Source organism: Rhinichthys klamathensis, unplaced genomic scaffold, assembly GCF_029890125.1.
Source record: "Rhinichthys klamathensis goyatoka isolate OS25496 unplaced genomic scaffold, OSU_Roscu_1.1 h1tg000082l_1, whole genome shotgun sequence".
Lineage (NCBI taxonomy): Eukaryota > Metazoa > Chordata > Actinopteri > Cypriniformes > Leuciscidae > Rhinichthys > Rhinichthys klamathensis.
Window position 1 is genome coordinate 1,787,703 of NW_026606624.1, and position 17,825 is coordinate 1,805,527.

General features: G+C 37.8%; 1 protein-coding gene across 1 annotated transcript; it reads left to right on the top strand.

Annotated features, from left to right (window-relative positions):
• The first annotated feature begins 7,495 nt into the window (after positions 1-7,495).
• On the top strand, positions 7,496-17,401 carry wnt7aa (wingless-type MMTV integration site family, member 7Aa). Its single transcript, XM_056251403.1, has 4 exons — positions 7,496-7,923; positions 8,944-9,170; positions 12,652-12,923; positions 15,069-17,401. Exons 1-4 carry the CDS (start codon positions 7,853-7,855, stop codon positions 15,546-15,548), a joined length of 1,050 nt encoding a protein of 349 aa, XP_056107378.1. The 5' UTR covers positions 7,496-7,852; the 3' UTR covers positions 15,549-17,401.
• The last annotated feature ends 424 nt before the right edge of the window (positions 17,402-17,825 follow it).

A 17,825-nucleotide genomic window follows, 5' to 3' on the forward strand; every position in this document is an offset into this window, starting at 1 on the left:
TCTTGTCTTGTGTGTCTGGATCTTTTCATTCAGGCTGTTCTGGAGCTGCCCTGCAGCTGTAATTACTGCCAGAAGTGCATCAAACAAACTCCAGTTGCGTAAAAGTGTGCCCTTTTTTTCCTGCCTCGTGTTCTGCTAGGTCAGAAAGTAATTTTCCATCCATAAATCCACCAGAGTGTGATAAATGGTGTTTTATATTCTAATTGAAAGGTATGCCAAATATGAAGATGAATCTGAATTTGGGTTTGTGCTGAGAACACTTTTATTCAGAGCGCTGCTGTGACTGAAGAAGTTCATCTCAGGTTTATTTAGTTCTTTATCAGTTTACAGGAAATAAAGATATTTGGAAACCTTGTCTTCAGAGATGATGTACGTAGCATCTCGGGTGTGAATATTAAAACAACAGCATGTGTTCTTAGCACTTTATGTTTCATAGGTCAAGACAGTGCTAGGTGTAAACCAGACAAAAAGCCTCTAAAAATATGTTCAGAATATCCTCTTACAGATAGAATAGATATAATTTGTCTACGTCATTGCTTCTACACATCTGATACTATGCTACAACTTGTTCATTATTCCGATTATACCTAAACGTGGCTGAATAGTCTTGGTCTTATAAGTTGTGAAACTTTCTTGACTCGCTTAGACCTTTTAAATATATATAATATCACATTGGGTCATTCCGTGTCAAATCTTCCAAACTCAAATTTTTTTTTTTTTTTAAAGAAAGACAAAGTGGGATGAAAGCCAAAATATAACATGTCAATATACTTACTGAGTAATCCACTATTTAGTAGAGGGAGGGAAAAAATGACTTTAGAAAGATTCAAATTCAACAATTTGAACATGGAGCCACATTGAGATACCCATTTCTATGGGATTTAATCATAAACGTTTATTAAGAATGAGAATCTAGAAGGATATTCAAGATATCTTTAATCCTTTGTGAGTTGCAGGCACGCAAACTTTGGAAAAACAATATTTATGGAACTAAGAATGTTCTGTGCAATTGTGTTGATAGAAAAAAAACATGATACTTCTAGTTTCAACATTATTTGCTCTTAAGATATCCCTCTTTAAAAGAAAAAAGCATCAGCTGTATACAAAGTGATCCACATTTAGTTTTTGACAACTGAAAATGTGTACAATTGACCAATTTACTCATGGAGCCACATTAAGATCCCTATATCTCTGGAAAATAACCATATTGGGCCTTAAAAATTAAGATACCAAAAGAAAAGTGTGTTATACCTACCAGAATCTAAAAGCATATTAATTCAATACTTATTGAGTTAGAGACATGCAAACTTCGGGCAAAAAAACAAAAAGTGCTTTTATTTGTATTTATACCATTTTTGAACTGATTACATTGGCTATAATGGAACAAATATTGCTAAAGTCAACAGATTTCACTAATAGACCTATCAATCTAAGTGTAAATATAGAATAATGATGCTGCCATCTTTCTAAAGTCATTTTTACCCCTCTGTAATTTAGCTCCAAATCTCAGGTGAAAATGTAATTTTGACCCACCTCTACAAAACAGTGGATTACTCAGTACATATACATCCACGACATTCATATTTGGGCTTTCTTCATCAGTTATGTATTCCTTTTACTAAAAAAAAAAAAAATCATATTTTTTAGCTGGGGACCTCTGGATGAGTTGACACGAAATGACCCAACTGTCTTGTTTTTTTTTGTTTTTTTTTAAGTGTATCAATATTTGTTTGAATGGTTGTATATGGCAGACTGTGGCACACTCTTGTTCTCCCGGATCTTTGCTCAGCTTTCAACGATGTTTGCTTAAAAAAGGCTCTTTATTATAAACATAGGCCTATAGTTTAGTTAACTATTTTATTTAAAAAATTGAATGACTATTAAATTGAATGACTACACTGCAATTCAGTGTGTTACTCATTGATTAAATCAACGGTGAGTGTTTTTAATCCAGCTGATGAGTATTAATAGTGATTTACTTTCATCATGAGAAGCTTCCAGCTTCAATCAAGACTGTATAAGCAGATCAACAGCCCCACCTGGTGGTTGGTAAAAACAACAACTTCACTTTAAAAAATGTATGGATTTTTTAGACAATGGAAATGCACGCCAACAGCCTAACTGTTTCGTCTATTCTATTCTATTCTATTCTATTCTATTCTATTCTATTCTATTCTTACATGGTAGTTGCAAGCTTTCTGTCATATTTATAATAATTGTCGATACCAACTAATTATCTTATATTATAAATAATATGATATATTACATAGGCCTATATATTTCTAACTATGGTAAACATTACATTTATATTATATTAAACCATAACATGTTTGTAATGGGGTTCGGAAGATTTAAATACATTTAACATGAAGGTGGATCGTGTCAGTATTGCTCTGTTCTGATGTGAATTTTTTGCTTAATTTTCTCACAATTTTCATACACTGCGATGCACCGGAAGCTGCAGTAGCTATGAGGCTAAATGCAGAAGCAAACGTGCATTGAGTGCGATAAATAAACGTTTTCAATTTTATGTAAATATAAAAAAATGCATGTTGTCTAGGTAAAACACTGTATGTCTTAACATTTGACAAATGTTTAAAAAAATAAATAAAATAAAAATCAGCAACTCCCTCACAGGGAGGTCACCGGCTCGTCAGTCCTCTACGCGTTCATCATCCGGGTCCTGGAGTTTCAGCACAGACGCTGACCGCGGGTGTTCATCGCTATTAGCCGACTAGCCTTCAGCTTCCACTGAGGACACACTGAAGGTATGACAGCGCGTTTGTGTGTAAAAATAGTCCTCTCTTGTTACCAAGGAAACCGTTACGGTTTTATCGCGTATTTGTATCTGTAGTATCTGTTTTTTTCTTACGTCCGATAAACTTTACAAGAAGTTTCCATTGCTTACTTCATTATTTAAGAGCGATGTGTAAACTAGCTTGCTGGCTAGTGTGTGAGGGACATTTATCCTAGCACGCTATTTGAATAGAGCTGATATCTTTTTACATACGGTGCTCTGAAGAATTGTATAGTGTCGTGTATGTCAAAAATGCCGTGGAGTTTCTACTTGTACTGAGGGTTGATATATTTGGTGGATAACGTTGTATTAGCAGGCTAGCCACTGGAGACCGCCATTTTTTTATGAATCAAGCGAGGGAAATTTGAGCAACCTACAAAGAGTTTGAGAGGACAAACTAAGAGACTATAGAGTCCACCTCCACCATTCTAATTAAAAATAATTGATATGTGACTGTCTTCAAAAGAGCAGCAGAGTCTTTAATCTTAATACATGCGGAATGTGGAGCATGTTTTACCAGATATCTTTAGTTAAAGATACAGTTAAAGATATCTGGACTTGTTCAGCACAATTAAGTTAGATTGTGTCAGTTACAAACAGACGTTGCAAGACGTGAGTCAATTTGACAATTTATATATAGGCCTAAGTAACTTAAAGTATTTAACGTTAGTATTCTTTTTTTTTTTTTTGCTGAGTGGGGTTAAAGGGTGGTTTATTCACCCCAAAAAGAAAATTTGCATCAATTACTCACCCACTTCATGTCGTTTCAAACCCGTAAGACTTTAGTTCATACTCAAAACACAATTAAAGATATTTTATTGAAATCTAAGAGATTTCTGTCCCTCCATTGACAGTCCACACAACTACCACTTTGCCGCTTCAAAAATGTCATTAAAGAGATCGTAAAACTAAGATGAGATCCCTTCATATTTAATTTAGGCTTTTATTCACATATTCATCAACGCAAACATCAGTAATGGTAAATGGAAGCTCAAGCATGCTTGCTAGTGAACCAATGAGGTTTGTCCTCACACCTCAAGCTGTTTCGGCTGAGCTTCTGTTTATGTTCGCTGATCAGTGTTATATGTGAATAAAAGCCTAAATTCAGCTGTTCAACATATAACGAGATTGTGTCTCTTCAGAAAATTTGGACTAAACCATTCTATTCATATGGATTAGTTTTATGATCTCTTTATGAACTTTATGTCAAGGTGGTAGATGCGTAGCTGTCAATGAAGGGACCGAAATCTCTCAGATTTCCTTGAAATGTCTTCATGTGTGCTTTGAAGATGAACGAAAGTCTTAGGCTACATGTTTGGAACGGCATATGGGTGAATAAATAATGACAGAATTTTCGTTTTTGGGTGAACTGTCCCTTGAATATGCAGCATGCAGAACTGCCCGAATGTAATTTAGGTGTGTGTTGTCAAATGCCAAGTGGGCAAATTTAATGGATTCACAGCCAGATCCTCTGAATAGTTCTTTTACCACTGTCTTCTGCTTTGACAGAGCATTTGCAATAACCAACTGCTTAATGTCAAGTTGTCATTCTATCAGTGTTTTGTGTGCATACAGGAGATGTACTGTACCACAGCTGAATCTGCAGCTCCATGGTGCAATATACACAATATTATATTAACAATAAATATCAATATTCTAACTTTCTATCAAGTGGTCCTCACTGACCGCATGCGACAAAAAAAAAAAATACAATGCAATATATTATGTCTAGTTTGTGAACAAATCACCCAATTGGGTAACAAATCAGAATGAAAACATTGGCAGTTTTTGCAAAAACAACAGAAAGGAACAGTTCATTATTGTTGTGACAGTAATATTTATTATATATTTCAGTTACTGTTCACATGTGCATGCTTATCATAGTTTATAACACATGCTTTATGAAAAATGATCGATGCTTTTTGTAGAAACAGACTTAAGATAGTTCAGAAACACGAAATAGCATTTAGAATGATGCGCACCTACAAGAAGCTACCAACAAGATGGCTGAAAACAAGACAAGGCTTTGAGTGCTTTGCTTCCCTCTTGCTTGCCTGCTGTTACTGACATCATCTATCCCAGAGCAAAACTGGGCCCAAGTCCGAATGTGGCGGCATTTAATCTTGACTGAGATGCTAGTACGTAGCCAAGTCACACACAATGTCAACATGGCTTCCCGGTGCCGAGAGGGTGCCAGTGACTTTGCCAGCCCCTCCATTTTGCTGCATTACCCGTGGTGTCGGCTGCAGTTCGAGGGAGCATTTTGTAGTCCTACAGATGCCCGGTTGGGGTCTTTTTTTCATAATCCGTACTTTCTTTCACAGTAACTTTAAATGTTGTGCGATGAGAACAGCGACTATTTCGAGTTTTGAACAGTCGGTTTATTTTGTCAGCAGATTGATGAACCTTAATTCACTAACCTTTTTCCCGTCCACAGAATGACTGTGTTTGGAAATCCTAACATGGCGGGCAAAAAGGACTCGGGGAAGACATCAGTTTAGTTACTTCTGCTACTATCCAGTTGCATTACTTCACTTCCAGGTGGAAAGAAGGTGAAGAGGACATGTTCACCGTGGGATGAGGTAGTAGGTTGTATAGTTTTAGGGTCACACCCACACTGGGAGATAACTATACAGCCTACTGTCTTTCTCAAAGTGAAAACGGAGCTACCTACGGAGTTTCATCCAACATTTTCTGATGTTTAATATCAATGATAGCATTGTCACGGTATGTTTTGTTTTATTATTGTTTGAAATATAATTTGTGTGTAATGGTAATAGTTTTGATGCTTTCGCAGTGTGAGGTAGTAGATTGTATAGTTGTAGGGTAGTGATTTTATCCTGTGTAGAAGATAACTATACAATGTATTGCCTTCCCTGAGGGGCAGAAACGCATCTAATTATGTTAGAAAATCTGATGTAGTGTTTTTTTTAATCAAAACATTTTCCACGTCTCTAATGCAATAAAAGTATTTGCAAATGTACCAGTGTTTGTCATTGATTCAAACTGAATGATATTTATGTAATGAATGACTACAAACAGACTATTTCCAGGTTAAGAGGGGAAGATGCAATCCTTGATTAATAGAAAAAGTGTATGATATATAATAAGAGGTTGTTCTTGTCGCCGCAGCAGCATCATACATTCGTCCTGGAGATGGCGCTCTTGTATGGTCTATAAATATTGAACACATGGCTGAATCTACAGGATGAGAGATGCTGTATGTCCCGAATGATCAGCCCTCTGTTAACAGGGTGTCTTTAATTTGTAATCCAGCATGTGCTGGATTTCTATTCTGTTGCCTGTTATTATGCCACTATAGGTTTATATTCATTTGGTGTACAGTAAATTCACCAAACTATGAATGTTTGAAGGATCTGTAGGTAATTGCATTGTGGATAATTCTGGGATGAATGGTTGCTTAGCAACTAGCGATATTTTAATCGTCGTTTGAGCTAGACTTGCTTTTGATATCTCTTCATGGGGAATCTTTGGAAAATGTTCCAGTGGCAGATTATTTATGTGAAATAATGAACTGCTTAATAATAGGTCTGGTGTTTTTGTGTGTGCGCGTGCGTGCGTGCGCGCGACTTGGATTTTAAAAGTTTGTTGCCCAAACATCAACGCTCCATAGATTTGAATCTAGTAATTTACAAGGAATATGCATTTTATTTATGTTAAACGGCAATAAGATAGACAGAAATAATCAATCACTTTGATTTGTGTTTTCCGGGTCATTCCACAAAACGTGTCTTTTTTATTTGTCAGTCAAACTCTTGATATATTTAATTGCACTAGGCCTTCTCAAGCTAAACTTGTTTATATATGTTGGGATAGAGCCTTGCGTAACAGGGTCGACAGTTCATTTAGCCACTAGGAAGAACATTTAAGGCCGGATATCTACAAATATCCAGTTTTCAATATCAAATCAGTTGTTTTTGTTTCCTATCAAAAATCATGTTAACAGGGCCGAAAATTTGATAAAGACACTTTAAAAAGTTCAGTCTTACAGTCTTATTATTTTTTTCTAATTTATTGATTTGTACTTTATTTTAAAGAGATTGGGATGGTAATAACTGGATTTGTTGAATGTGGAAAGGTATGAGCTTTAATGGTTAAAGTCACTGCTTACACAAATGTTCAGTTATGAACATTCATTTAATCTAAATTCCTTCGAACTTCGCTCCTATTGTTAGCCTATTAATTGAATTGGAATGTGTTAACCTTTCATTAAAGAACAAAGTTATTGCACCGTACAGTTTTTGGTACGCGTGGTAATTTTTTTCCCCTCTTTTTTTGGTGAAGTAGCCTATAGATGAACACATCTCTCACCTCGCAATTAAGGGCTTGAGGTGGGTGAGGGGGAAATCTAAAGTCGAACAAGTTTTCTTTTCTCATGGGAGGAGCAAACGGGTGCAGGAAAATAGATAAAAGCTCAGTTTAAGAAGCTGGAGTTACTGCGATATGATCTTCGCCAAGAAGCGCATATAATATTCCTTTCTTAATCAGATTGGTCATTATGGTATTATAGCGCGAGCGATATCTATAAATCCAAGTGACATATCTATAGCTTATTACTGGCTTGTCGTATCTCAAATCAGATTTTTTTTTACCTCCATACGTACCGTAGCCTACTTCAATGCTTACTTGTGTTGTTTGGTTGAACGCGCGTGATTGCGGTGTGTTTTGAAGTCAACCTGCTACTCGGCTTCAGGAGCACAAAGACTTATAAAAGGAATATCGGAAAGTTGAATTTCCTTCAGAACACACCCTGATAGATTTAACAGATAAAGGATCTGCTGGAAAGGGTGCTGTAAGATCGGGTAGTTGTCTGTTAGTTAATCGAAACGCGTAAAAGTGATTCAGAAGTCGTACATATGCAGAATAACGTTCATCTCCACGCGTCCCGAAGGATATCAGCTCAGGTGTTCACGTCAAGTTCTCTTGGAGTTTTGCATCCCTCTAAGGACTTGCTTCGCTTGTGATAAAACCTCTTGTTCACCGGTTAGGAGACTACTATCATTTCACAGTCTATTAACAAAGTACACGCTGAACATGAGCAGAAAAACACGCCGCTGGATTTTTCACATGTTCCTCTGTTTGGGGATTATATATTTGAAGATTGGGTAAGTAGGGTAAAATGGAATTTGTTTATCTTTTTTAATATGTAAAGTATTTCGTATTGCAGCATTTTTGCAAAAATCCAATTTTAGTTATACATGCCTAAATTTGATGAGAATTTAATTATTGCTAACATTGTCGGTTTACTGCCATTATGACGCTTGCATTTGATAAAGTTGTGTGAATATATATATATATATATATATATATATATATATATATATATATATATAGTCAAAGAAACAAGAACAGTGGAACTTTTTTTGTATGTATCTGAAATATCTCAATGACGTTTATTGTCTGGATTTATTCAGTTACTTAAAAAATAAATGCAATTGTTTCAAAAAAAGTATGATGAACGTTTTTTTTTTTTGAGGGGCTTTTAAAGTGGAAACCACCTATACTTTACATATTAATATTTGGAAAAACTTTTGTCAAGTCAGTGTGTGGCCTAACCAAACGTTGACTGTTGTTGCCATGAGAAAAAAAAAAGTGAACACAGAGGACCCCTTTATAACATCCTCATTGTGTCAAGATCATAATATTTTTTTCTTTACTTTATGAAATGACGTTTTGTTCATGTCCAATGGAGTTAACCCTATACAAACTTCATATTTATGAAAAAAAAAAAAAAAAAAAGTGTTTACTGATATACTACTCGATTTTTGTAGAAAATGTATAAAAACAACAGGAGTAAAATGATGACATTTCTAAGAACTTGGCACTACATTTGAAAACGATTTCTACTTTTTATCATCTCGAACATACGTCATTGTCCCATGAAATTATCTTTTTTATTTTCCCTGTAGAACAATATTTAAATATGTAATGAATAATGTAATGATACTCAAATAATAACATCCATATCATAGTTCAATGGTCTCCCAAAGTGCTTTAGTGCTCAGTTTTATTACCATCCATGTATACTGTGAATTATCCTTTAGTCATGGCCCATGATTCCAGAAAAAAATGTAAGTATTTAAAATTTTCTGTATACATATAAACCCTTATTTCTAAATTTACAGGGGCTTTTCCTCCGTGGTTGCGTTGGGAGCAAGTATTATCTGTAACAAAATTCCTGGTTTGGCCCCTCGTCAAAGGACTATCTGTCAAAGCCGGCCTGACGCTATCATTGTCATTGGAGAAGGAGCGCAAATGGGAATCAATGAGTGTCAGTTTCAATTCAAAAATGGAAGGTGGAACTGCTCGGCCCTCGGGGAAAGAACTGTCTTTGGAAAAGAGTTGAAAGTGGGTATGTTACCAAATTATTACATTTATATTGTTACAGTATTCAGAAATGAAGTGTTTATATTTTGAAACTAGCGGCCTCCTATTACAGGCAACAACAAAAAAAGAGAGAAAAGCTCAAATAATGTTGTTTGACCAAATCACCAAGTCAAAAGCCCAAACAAAGCTGTTTTAGGCTAAAAGTGTGGATGAAGAAACCTTTAGATTTTAGTTTGGCTGAAAGATTGACAGTTTTTGTAATTTTTAATAGTGAAATCACAGGCCACCTGCTAGAATACTCTTACTTTATTACTTCTTTATTACAAATATTATATAGAGACTGGACAAATTTTGGAAAGACTTGGGTCCTGGAATGACATTATGTTGTGTCCTGCTTCCCTCGCTTTGACATCTCATTTGAAATGATTTGTCATTGGATGTCAGGTAGGTTTCAGCTGCATTCATGGAGCAAGTGCCAACGTGGCTGGATTTATAGCCCTCTCAACAGTCCACCCTCTCAAAAGAATTCTTTTTCTAGTCGTCCTGTCTTATCTGTAGATTTGAATGATTTGGCAGTCAGGGTTTTCACTTTACCACGGGTATAAGTTACAGTGGTTGAATGGTAGGACCAAAAGAAAGTACAGTATTGTGAAGAAATTTAACAATATGTCACCTTAGAGAGACAAAGCAAAAGTAATTAAGCGAGTTTTTCACTCGGTGTAATGTTATCCATTTTCCTAAGGCAAACTTTGGCCTGTTAAGGGGTCCTTCAGTGCTATTGAGCCTACGACACTTTGATGAATGGTGACATGAAGGACTTCGCTTTAGTTTCAGACCCTCTTTTCCTGCTAGCATAGAGGAGTTTGCATTATTGCGTGTTTTTTTCTGTGGAAGATCGGAAATAAACTCCTAGATAATATTTAATGAAATTTCTCCTCTTTCCTTTTTGCTGTGCGCTCTTAGGATCCAGTCAGTGTTGCGATGGTGTGGTTGAGGCCCAGGGGAAAAGCTAAGATCTGTAGAGACTTGTATCTATCGCTGAAGGTGAAGCTGTATTTTATCCCTTTGCATCAAAGACAAGCGCCTCTAAAAAAAAGAAAAAGCACTGGGTTTCGTCTCTTTCCATCTCATTCGGAGCTGCACACACTTGAATGGCAGCCTGGATTTGTTGTGGGTGCTGATTATATTATTTAATGCTGTCTGCTTGGACAGCTGCTTTAGGTCTTGTGTTGTGTGCCCTCTCATCTAAGCGCTGCAGAGCTGACGCTGACCTAGAGTGACAAACCGTGGTCTCCATTTCTGAAACAGCCCAACTGCTTTATTTACCCAGACTCTTTTTGTATATGGTCAGTATACGGGAGGATTAAATATAGTGGACAACCGTTCAAACATGATTGGTTTCAGTGGGTGTATGACTAGTCATGCTTATAGTAGTAGAAGGTAGGAGATGAGAAGTAGTAGTTAATCCTGTGGGGGAGGGGCTTGCGTACTCAAAAAAAACAAAAAAAAAGTTGTTGAGTAATGTGCAATAATTTTCAGGGCCTGGTACCAAGGTCCACATTTGGCACACACGGCCATAGATTCCTCTTTTAGGTGCACATTTTGCCTTTCCAGTACCCGTGGACCCGTTCACCTTTTTATCGTATATATGAATGAAGTTGCGATTGAAATATAGCTTGCTGGAAATCAGCAGTTGGACAGATATGAGAAAGGCGTATCATCTTTTTGCTTGTGTTACTTTGTTGCTTGAGCGCAAACCTCCTAAATCTTCTCTGACTTAACCACCCTCTGGTATGCTCAAAAATAGTTTTCCTCCAACAGCATTAATGCCTCAAGTCCAGACAAGTACATTGTATGAGGTTTATAAATTAACCTCTTGCATTTACAGTTTTGGCAAGAGACGTCTCGCACAGAATCATGCAATGCCACTGCTTCAGATTTCTCTCGAAAATGAATGACACTCATGTCATAACACACATGTTTTATGGGTGTCTTATCTGCTGTGTTTGTGTTCAGAATATCTTGATTTGAGTAAACATAGCTGGAGTGATATACAAAGACAAGGAGCATTCTACTTTAGTTTTGATGAGAATTGTAAGATTTCGCGTCAATACAGTCTTCATTTTCCTTTCCTCTCCTCAGGATACATCCCTTCTCCCCTGGCGACAAGCCCAAACAACTCATAAAAATCTCAACATAATTGATGCCCCAAACTGGCCTTTGTTAAATTGCATGGGCAGAGTTCCAAGATGTTTATCATCAGCAGGTCAACACATACCAATGCTAGCGAGTTTCAGGAAACCACTGAAGTTTCTTGATTGCTTGAAGGTGAAAATTCCTGAATTGCTGAGCCGGTCTGTTAACAGTCTGACATATATATATTTTTTTCACTTCTTGCCATGAAATGATTAAAAGATAGCAAATATATTAATTGCAATAACTCATGACATCACTCTTTATGAGGCCTAAAGAGGTTAACGTTTTAAGTGTTTCGTTGGTTCCAGGTGTGTAAATGATTCTTAGGACAGTCAATATATGATGACTCATTAATCCAGAAAAGGATATTTACATTTCCGGGAATGTTAACATAACTGAGCAACAGTTAATGCATCTTTAAAAAAAAAAAATCCCATGTAGTTAGGACTCTTATTTGAACTTTTATCCTAAGCAACTTTCATAGCTTTCAGTTGTTTTCCAGTGCTTTGCTGGCAGCATTAAAACAGTGACAACGAAAATATAAGAAGAAAAATAAGAAAAGGGAATAGTGAAAGTGTCCATTTGTAAAATTGGAATTTGGTTAATAGTTCACCTAAAAGTTCCTTGTTGCTTGATGTCACCTTACAAAATGAGTCCCTGAAATAACTGTTTGCTGGATTTTCAGACCTATCTTTGTCCTTATAAATGAAATACACCGTTAACCTGGAAGTGCCCTGTTTAACAGTGGCAATCAATTATAGCAGTGCTCTGGCCAGGGAGGCACTGCATGCCTGAGGAGTTCATCTCCACAGGGTGGATCCCTCGTTCTGACGGAAGCTGGGACAGTGGCCAGACTAGAGTCTAAACACATACCCTCTATCTCTACCATTCTATTGTCTCTGAAATAAACCCTTGTCCTTTGTGCTTATTAAAGAGATTGACCGTTCCTTCCTTTGCTCATCTGTGTGCAAACAGTTATTTGTCTTTCTGTTTCCTCTCTATGACAACTGAAGGACAATTATTTGTGTGTTGAGTAATCACAGGTATGTGATCCGTGTTTGTTTAGCCTATGGTGGGTTCTAGATAATTTTTTTTATAGGCCTACCACACTTTTCTCAGTCATCTTCCCGAGGCCATACTGTTAATCAGTGTGAAGTGTGCATGATAAATGAACTACACTTGACTCGACTAACGCATTTTATTATTGCTTTGAGTGTCAAGATATGTCAGGTATGTAGGGGGGTTTAAAACTGCCTATAACTGGATCTTGTTGTCAGAAATACTGACATAGAATGTTCTTTTGGTTCTAGGCAGTAAGGAGGCAGCCTTCACCTACGCCATCATCGCTGCCGGGGTCGCCCATGCCATCACGGCGGCCTGCACACAGGGTACGCTGAGCGGCTGTGGCTGTGACAAGGAGAAGCAGGGCTTCTACAACCAGGAGGAAGGCTGGAAGTGGGGAGGATGCTCGGCTGATATTCGCTACGGTCTAAGCTTCTCAAAGGTGTTCGTAGACGCCCGGGAGATCAAGCAGAACGCCAGGACACTCATGAACCTCCATAACAATGAAGTGGGACGTAAGGTATGTGGCACACTCTATAAGACGTGCATAAAAACATTACTAGAATGTTTTACATTCTTGTAATCCTACTAGGCTGTGTTACTTGAATTTTCTCTGATTTGGAGCGGGTAGTAGATTAGTAATAGCAAGGAGTAGCAATGCCACTTCCGTTTTGGCACGCACATGACCAGCAATTTGTGATTATGGCAAAACTGTAATTGTGCCTTTTAAGGGATTCAGAAATCGTTAAGGAGATGTAATTCACTAGATAGTGGGCTAAGGTTAAGCTGGTAAGATATTCAAGAAACTGTTGGATTTTACAATCACTGAAGTCAAAAAGTTTTGGTGTGTAATTGAAGAAAAAACATCTAAACGCATACCTAGAATCCCCAGTTAGTTTGACTGACCTTCATAAGCTTTTCATCATTCAGTGCTAATCTGGAGAGTGTGATGTTTCAGCACTCTGGACAGAGCTTCTTATGGGGCTTTAAACCCCTAAGCCTGACCAGTAACCTTTTGTAATGTTTTTTATCATAAAAATATGTTCTACCGTCTGTTGCCTTACATGCACCAATTCTCTCTTTATTGCAAGTACATTCAGTCCTGTGCTTGTCAATTCACAAGTTCCTTGTGAGCTAACATCTCAGATGAAGTTTTCTACTTTTCATTGAACAGTTCTCAATGAAAGGAGAGTTGTGGCATCAACTTGCCACACCCATTATTTTGATCAGTTAATGGATTGCTATAAAGTGCCTCAGTGAAAATGAAAGGGGTGTGGCCTCTCATAAAATGCATGGATCTCTCCTTTGTAAACTTTTCCGGAGACTTACTGTTTATCAGAAATCAGCAGCATGAACACACTAAGCCTGATATGCATCCAAGATTGCAGACAATTGCCAAAAGGACTCCAAAAAGTCTGAGAGAGAGAGAGAGAGAGAGAAAAATAATTAAAAAGCAAGGTAAAGCCTATCCCACCCAGCAAAAGTGAAAAAGAGTGAAAGGAAGAGAAAGAGAGGGAGAGAAAATACACATTAACAGACCACACCAAAGATGATGCCGCCTCGAACAGGCAATCCACTGATGCCAATCAGACCTCTTGGATATCTTTCATATCAAAACAGGCACTCTGCTTCACTGAGTTCTGCTTACGTTTGCCCATTCATTCATCTATTCTGAGCCAACCTATCTTTTTCTATGCGTTTTTTTTTTTTTTTTTGCACTGCTAGGGTATGTGAAATACATTAATGTTTAGCATTTGTTCACATGAAAAATAACTACCGGTCAGAAAAAGATCTCAGCCTCCCTCGGTTACACTGCTGCTCAAAATGTTTTGTTTTTACCTGTGGGGTTTGACGTGTGTGGGTATAACAAGGGGAAGCACACAGGCACCTGGAACCTGACTCCTGAGCTTTATCTGTGTACACTACACACAGCCTGATTGTTGTAGGAACTCTGCGATCATCGTTCAGTCAGTGTTTATATCATATCCTGTGCAGATTCCGCTCTATTGCTTATACAAGACAAGAGACTCCTACAGACAACCTCTGATAGTTTGCCCCTTGCAACAATTTGTGGCGTGTGTTGTGTACACAAATGAAACGGCTTCCTACAAGTAGTCAGAGAGCCTGTGAACACAAGCTGTGCTTTGCAGGCCTTCTCTACAGAACGAGAGGAATTAGGTTGTCTAGCACTACAAGTTTAACAATCCTTGCATTCTTCAAATCGGAATGTTAAAAAAAAAACCTTTGTCTCAACCTGTTCCCAGAAATGTGCTTTAAAAGACCCAACTGTATGCCACGGAGGGTAACTTCACTAATCCCTACTGTATCGTTAGTCTATACAGTTTGCTGGAATATGCCTTATAGTAGATGATGTGGATATATGCAAAGTGTTTAAACCATGGTTTATGACCAAAACTACCACATATTTTTCCGTAAATAAGATATTTTCCTTCCTCATACATTCTCCGCTTAGCATCAGTAATTCTATCTTTTGGAATGGATGATTGCACACTTCAAATTTGTCACCAGTCAGACTAACTAAATCAACAATGAGTCATCAAACAGTCTACTTTCATAATTACCTTAGGCTAAGATTCCTAAAAGGAACCTAGGTGCCCAGGTAATCCCAAAGGTATTGACTTGTTTATTTTTCCTCCCACCTTAGATCTTGGAAAAGAACATGCGTTTAGAGTGTAAATGTCATGGTGTATCTGGATCCTGCACCACCAAGACTTGCTGGACCACTCTCCCAAAGTTCCGGCAGCTGGGTTACATCCTTAAGGAGAAGTATAACCACGCTGTGCATGTGGAACCGGTCCGAGCCAGTCGGAACAAGAGACCTACCTTTCTGAAGGTTAAAAAGCCTTACTCGTACCGGAAGCCCATGGACACGGATTTGGTGTACATTGAGAAGTCGCCCAACTATTGTGAGGCAGATCCAGTGACGGGTAGCATGGGAACCCAGGGCAGGATCTGCAACAAGACTGCGCAGCAAGCCAATGGCTGCGACCTCATGTGCTGTGGCCGAGGATATAACACACACCAGTACTCACGTGTGTGGCAGTGCAACTGCAAGTTTCTCTGGTGTTGCTACGTCAAGTGCAACACCTGCAGTGAACGGACTGAAGTGTACACGTGCAAGTGAAATATTTATTGCTGGGGTATTGATACACGCCTGTGATTTATGTGGTAGAGGGTGTGCAAGTGTTGCAACAAGGATGACCACTGCTGTGGATTCCAGGTATTGAGAGGAAAGAGCCATTTGCACTGGAAAACGTGGGTCTGGTGGAGTCTAGACGGAGTAATTGGATGCAATGTTTGCAGCTTTGCTCCACATCTCTGCTGAAGGCTTCGGTGTTGGTACCAGTAGACACCTTTCTGTTCCAGTACTGAGCAACAGAGCGAAGTAGCCGGCAAAGGCTTGATCTGTGGACATGAGAAAGATGTGGGGTGTGATTGAGGGCGTTCTGCTCCGTAGATAGTACAGAAGGGATTTTTGAGGAGCTTTTTGTCCTGAGGGATTGACGTTACAAATCTTACAACATACATGGACACAACGATGATATTTAACTTTTAATTTAGAGAAAATGGCTAATGTTAATTTATTTAATAAGGAAACTACTGATTTTTCTCATTGTTTACTAGCTTAGATTTAGCTCTTCTCCTGTTTTCATATTGTGTTTTGCATGGAAATAAACTGACCAACTTATACACTGTACATCATGTGGTTTAGCTTAGGGATGAAACGACGACAATGCATGATGCAAAAACAAGTGCGCTGCACTCAAGGTGTAATTACTAGTCTCTGAAAGCCGAGACTATACTGTCTTTAATGTATCATTGTGAGTCTTTGTGCTTCCATTTCCCCCACTCCTTCGGTGTCAACCCTTGCACATATATTCATATGTACAAATACACACTGGAATTGTGCATCATGTTTAAAGGCTCATTCCTTCCAAAGCGAATAAATGTAGTGTCATTCTTTTTTAACATTGGTCCACAAGAACATTTGTGCTCTAAATGGCTTCAAATTGGAATAGCCCAAGCAAAATGAGCGTATTTACATGGGAACTAAATTCTACCCACTTACACTTAAACTTTATGACCTCGATTGACAAAGCTTTATGCTAATGAGGCCACAAGCTCCCCTCGCTTTTGGCTAATATTTGCTCTGTTGGCAGAGAAAGAGATTCGGTACTTAATTCACTTTGGAATGGAACAGCCTCGATACAGATGCCCCACCTGCTACTGATGTGGAATGTTGAGATCAGATAACCAATTCTATTAATGTTATATATTATAGGTAATATAACACTTTTTGCTGCTAGTTTTGTTCTGTTCTGCAACGGTAGTTAATACTAGTAGTATTTTGTGTGTTGTGAGCAAATGTGGTTGTTCAGACAGATTGTCCCTGTGTTGACATATATTTTGTAAGAGATTATTTTTATATGAGTATTTTATTTATTTTTGTGTAAAGGAAAAACCCACAACCAATGTCCTTTTAGATGGACAGAAATTAGAGAGATAAGCTAGAAACAATGTGATTGTGTCATGGTACCAGCTTGAGCTTGATAAGTTTATGTAAACTACATCTCAATGAAGTATCACTCATAGTGGTGTAGTTAACCAAGTACGTTCGTAATGATGAAATGATTGCATATTACAAGACGATCATACTGGTGTTCAAACATTCGAGTTGCATTTTCATGACAAAGGTCCTGGATGTGGGATCAGTAAGGGAAACTAGTGAAATAACCCTGGGACAAAACTCTGGTACTGAGAAAAATTCATAACCAAGGGTTTTTACCAAAGAACATCTGAATTTGAGCATGGCGCTTTGTCAAGAGTCTAAAAACAGGATGGCATTGATGCAGTTTTTTTTGCAAAATCAGTGATTTCAACAGATGTTTTGCCAAATTGATTGTACTTCATGATTGTGTCATCATAAATTGTGCATTATGTTTTGAACAGTGTTAATAAATGTTTCCTTGGCTTGCACCAGTTATTTTACTTTATTTCCCAAGAGGGTCACAACATTTCCGAGGCATATTTTTTATTTATTTTATAGGGTAAACATAAATAGCTAAATCGGTTTTTATAAACCTGACTTGAACTAAATGATCTGCTATTTTGAATCATCACATTGCCCATACCATTCTTCAGCCTTACGTCGTACCAAAACAGAGTCATCACTAGCTTGACAGTCCCTCAAATTAGTAAAGTGGTAACAAGTGGCAAAACGTCCATTGCTGTTAAGTTATGGTTGACAGTTTTTACTACATGGATGACCGCAGGGCAGGGAGGAAGCTAACGAAAGTACTTGCATGTTAATGGTAGGGCTGGTGTAGGGCTTTAATTGATGAGTAGCAGTGAGGAGGGTGTCTCAGCAATGGGCAGATAGAGAGAGAGAGAAGGGGTGGGG

Bases quoted from the DNA above. Each gene is read 5' to 3' on its own strand.
- wnt7aa (XM_056251403.1), top strand. From the start codon at position 7,853: ATGAGCAGAAAAACACGCCGCTGGATTTTTCACATGTTCCTCTGTTTG. The intron at 7,924-8,943 runs GTAAGTAGGGTA...CTAAATTTACAG, and splicing joins ATTATATATTTGAAGATTGG to GGGCTTTTCCTCCGTGGTTG. The intron at 9,171-12,651 runs GTATGTTACCAA...TTTTGGTTCTAG, and splicing joins TGGAAAAGAGTTGAAAGTGG to GCAGTAAGGAGGCAGCCTTC.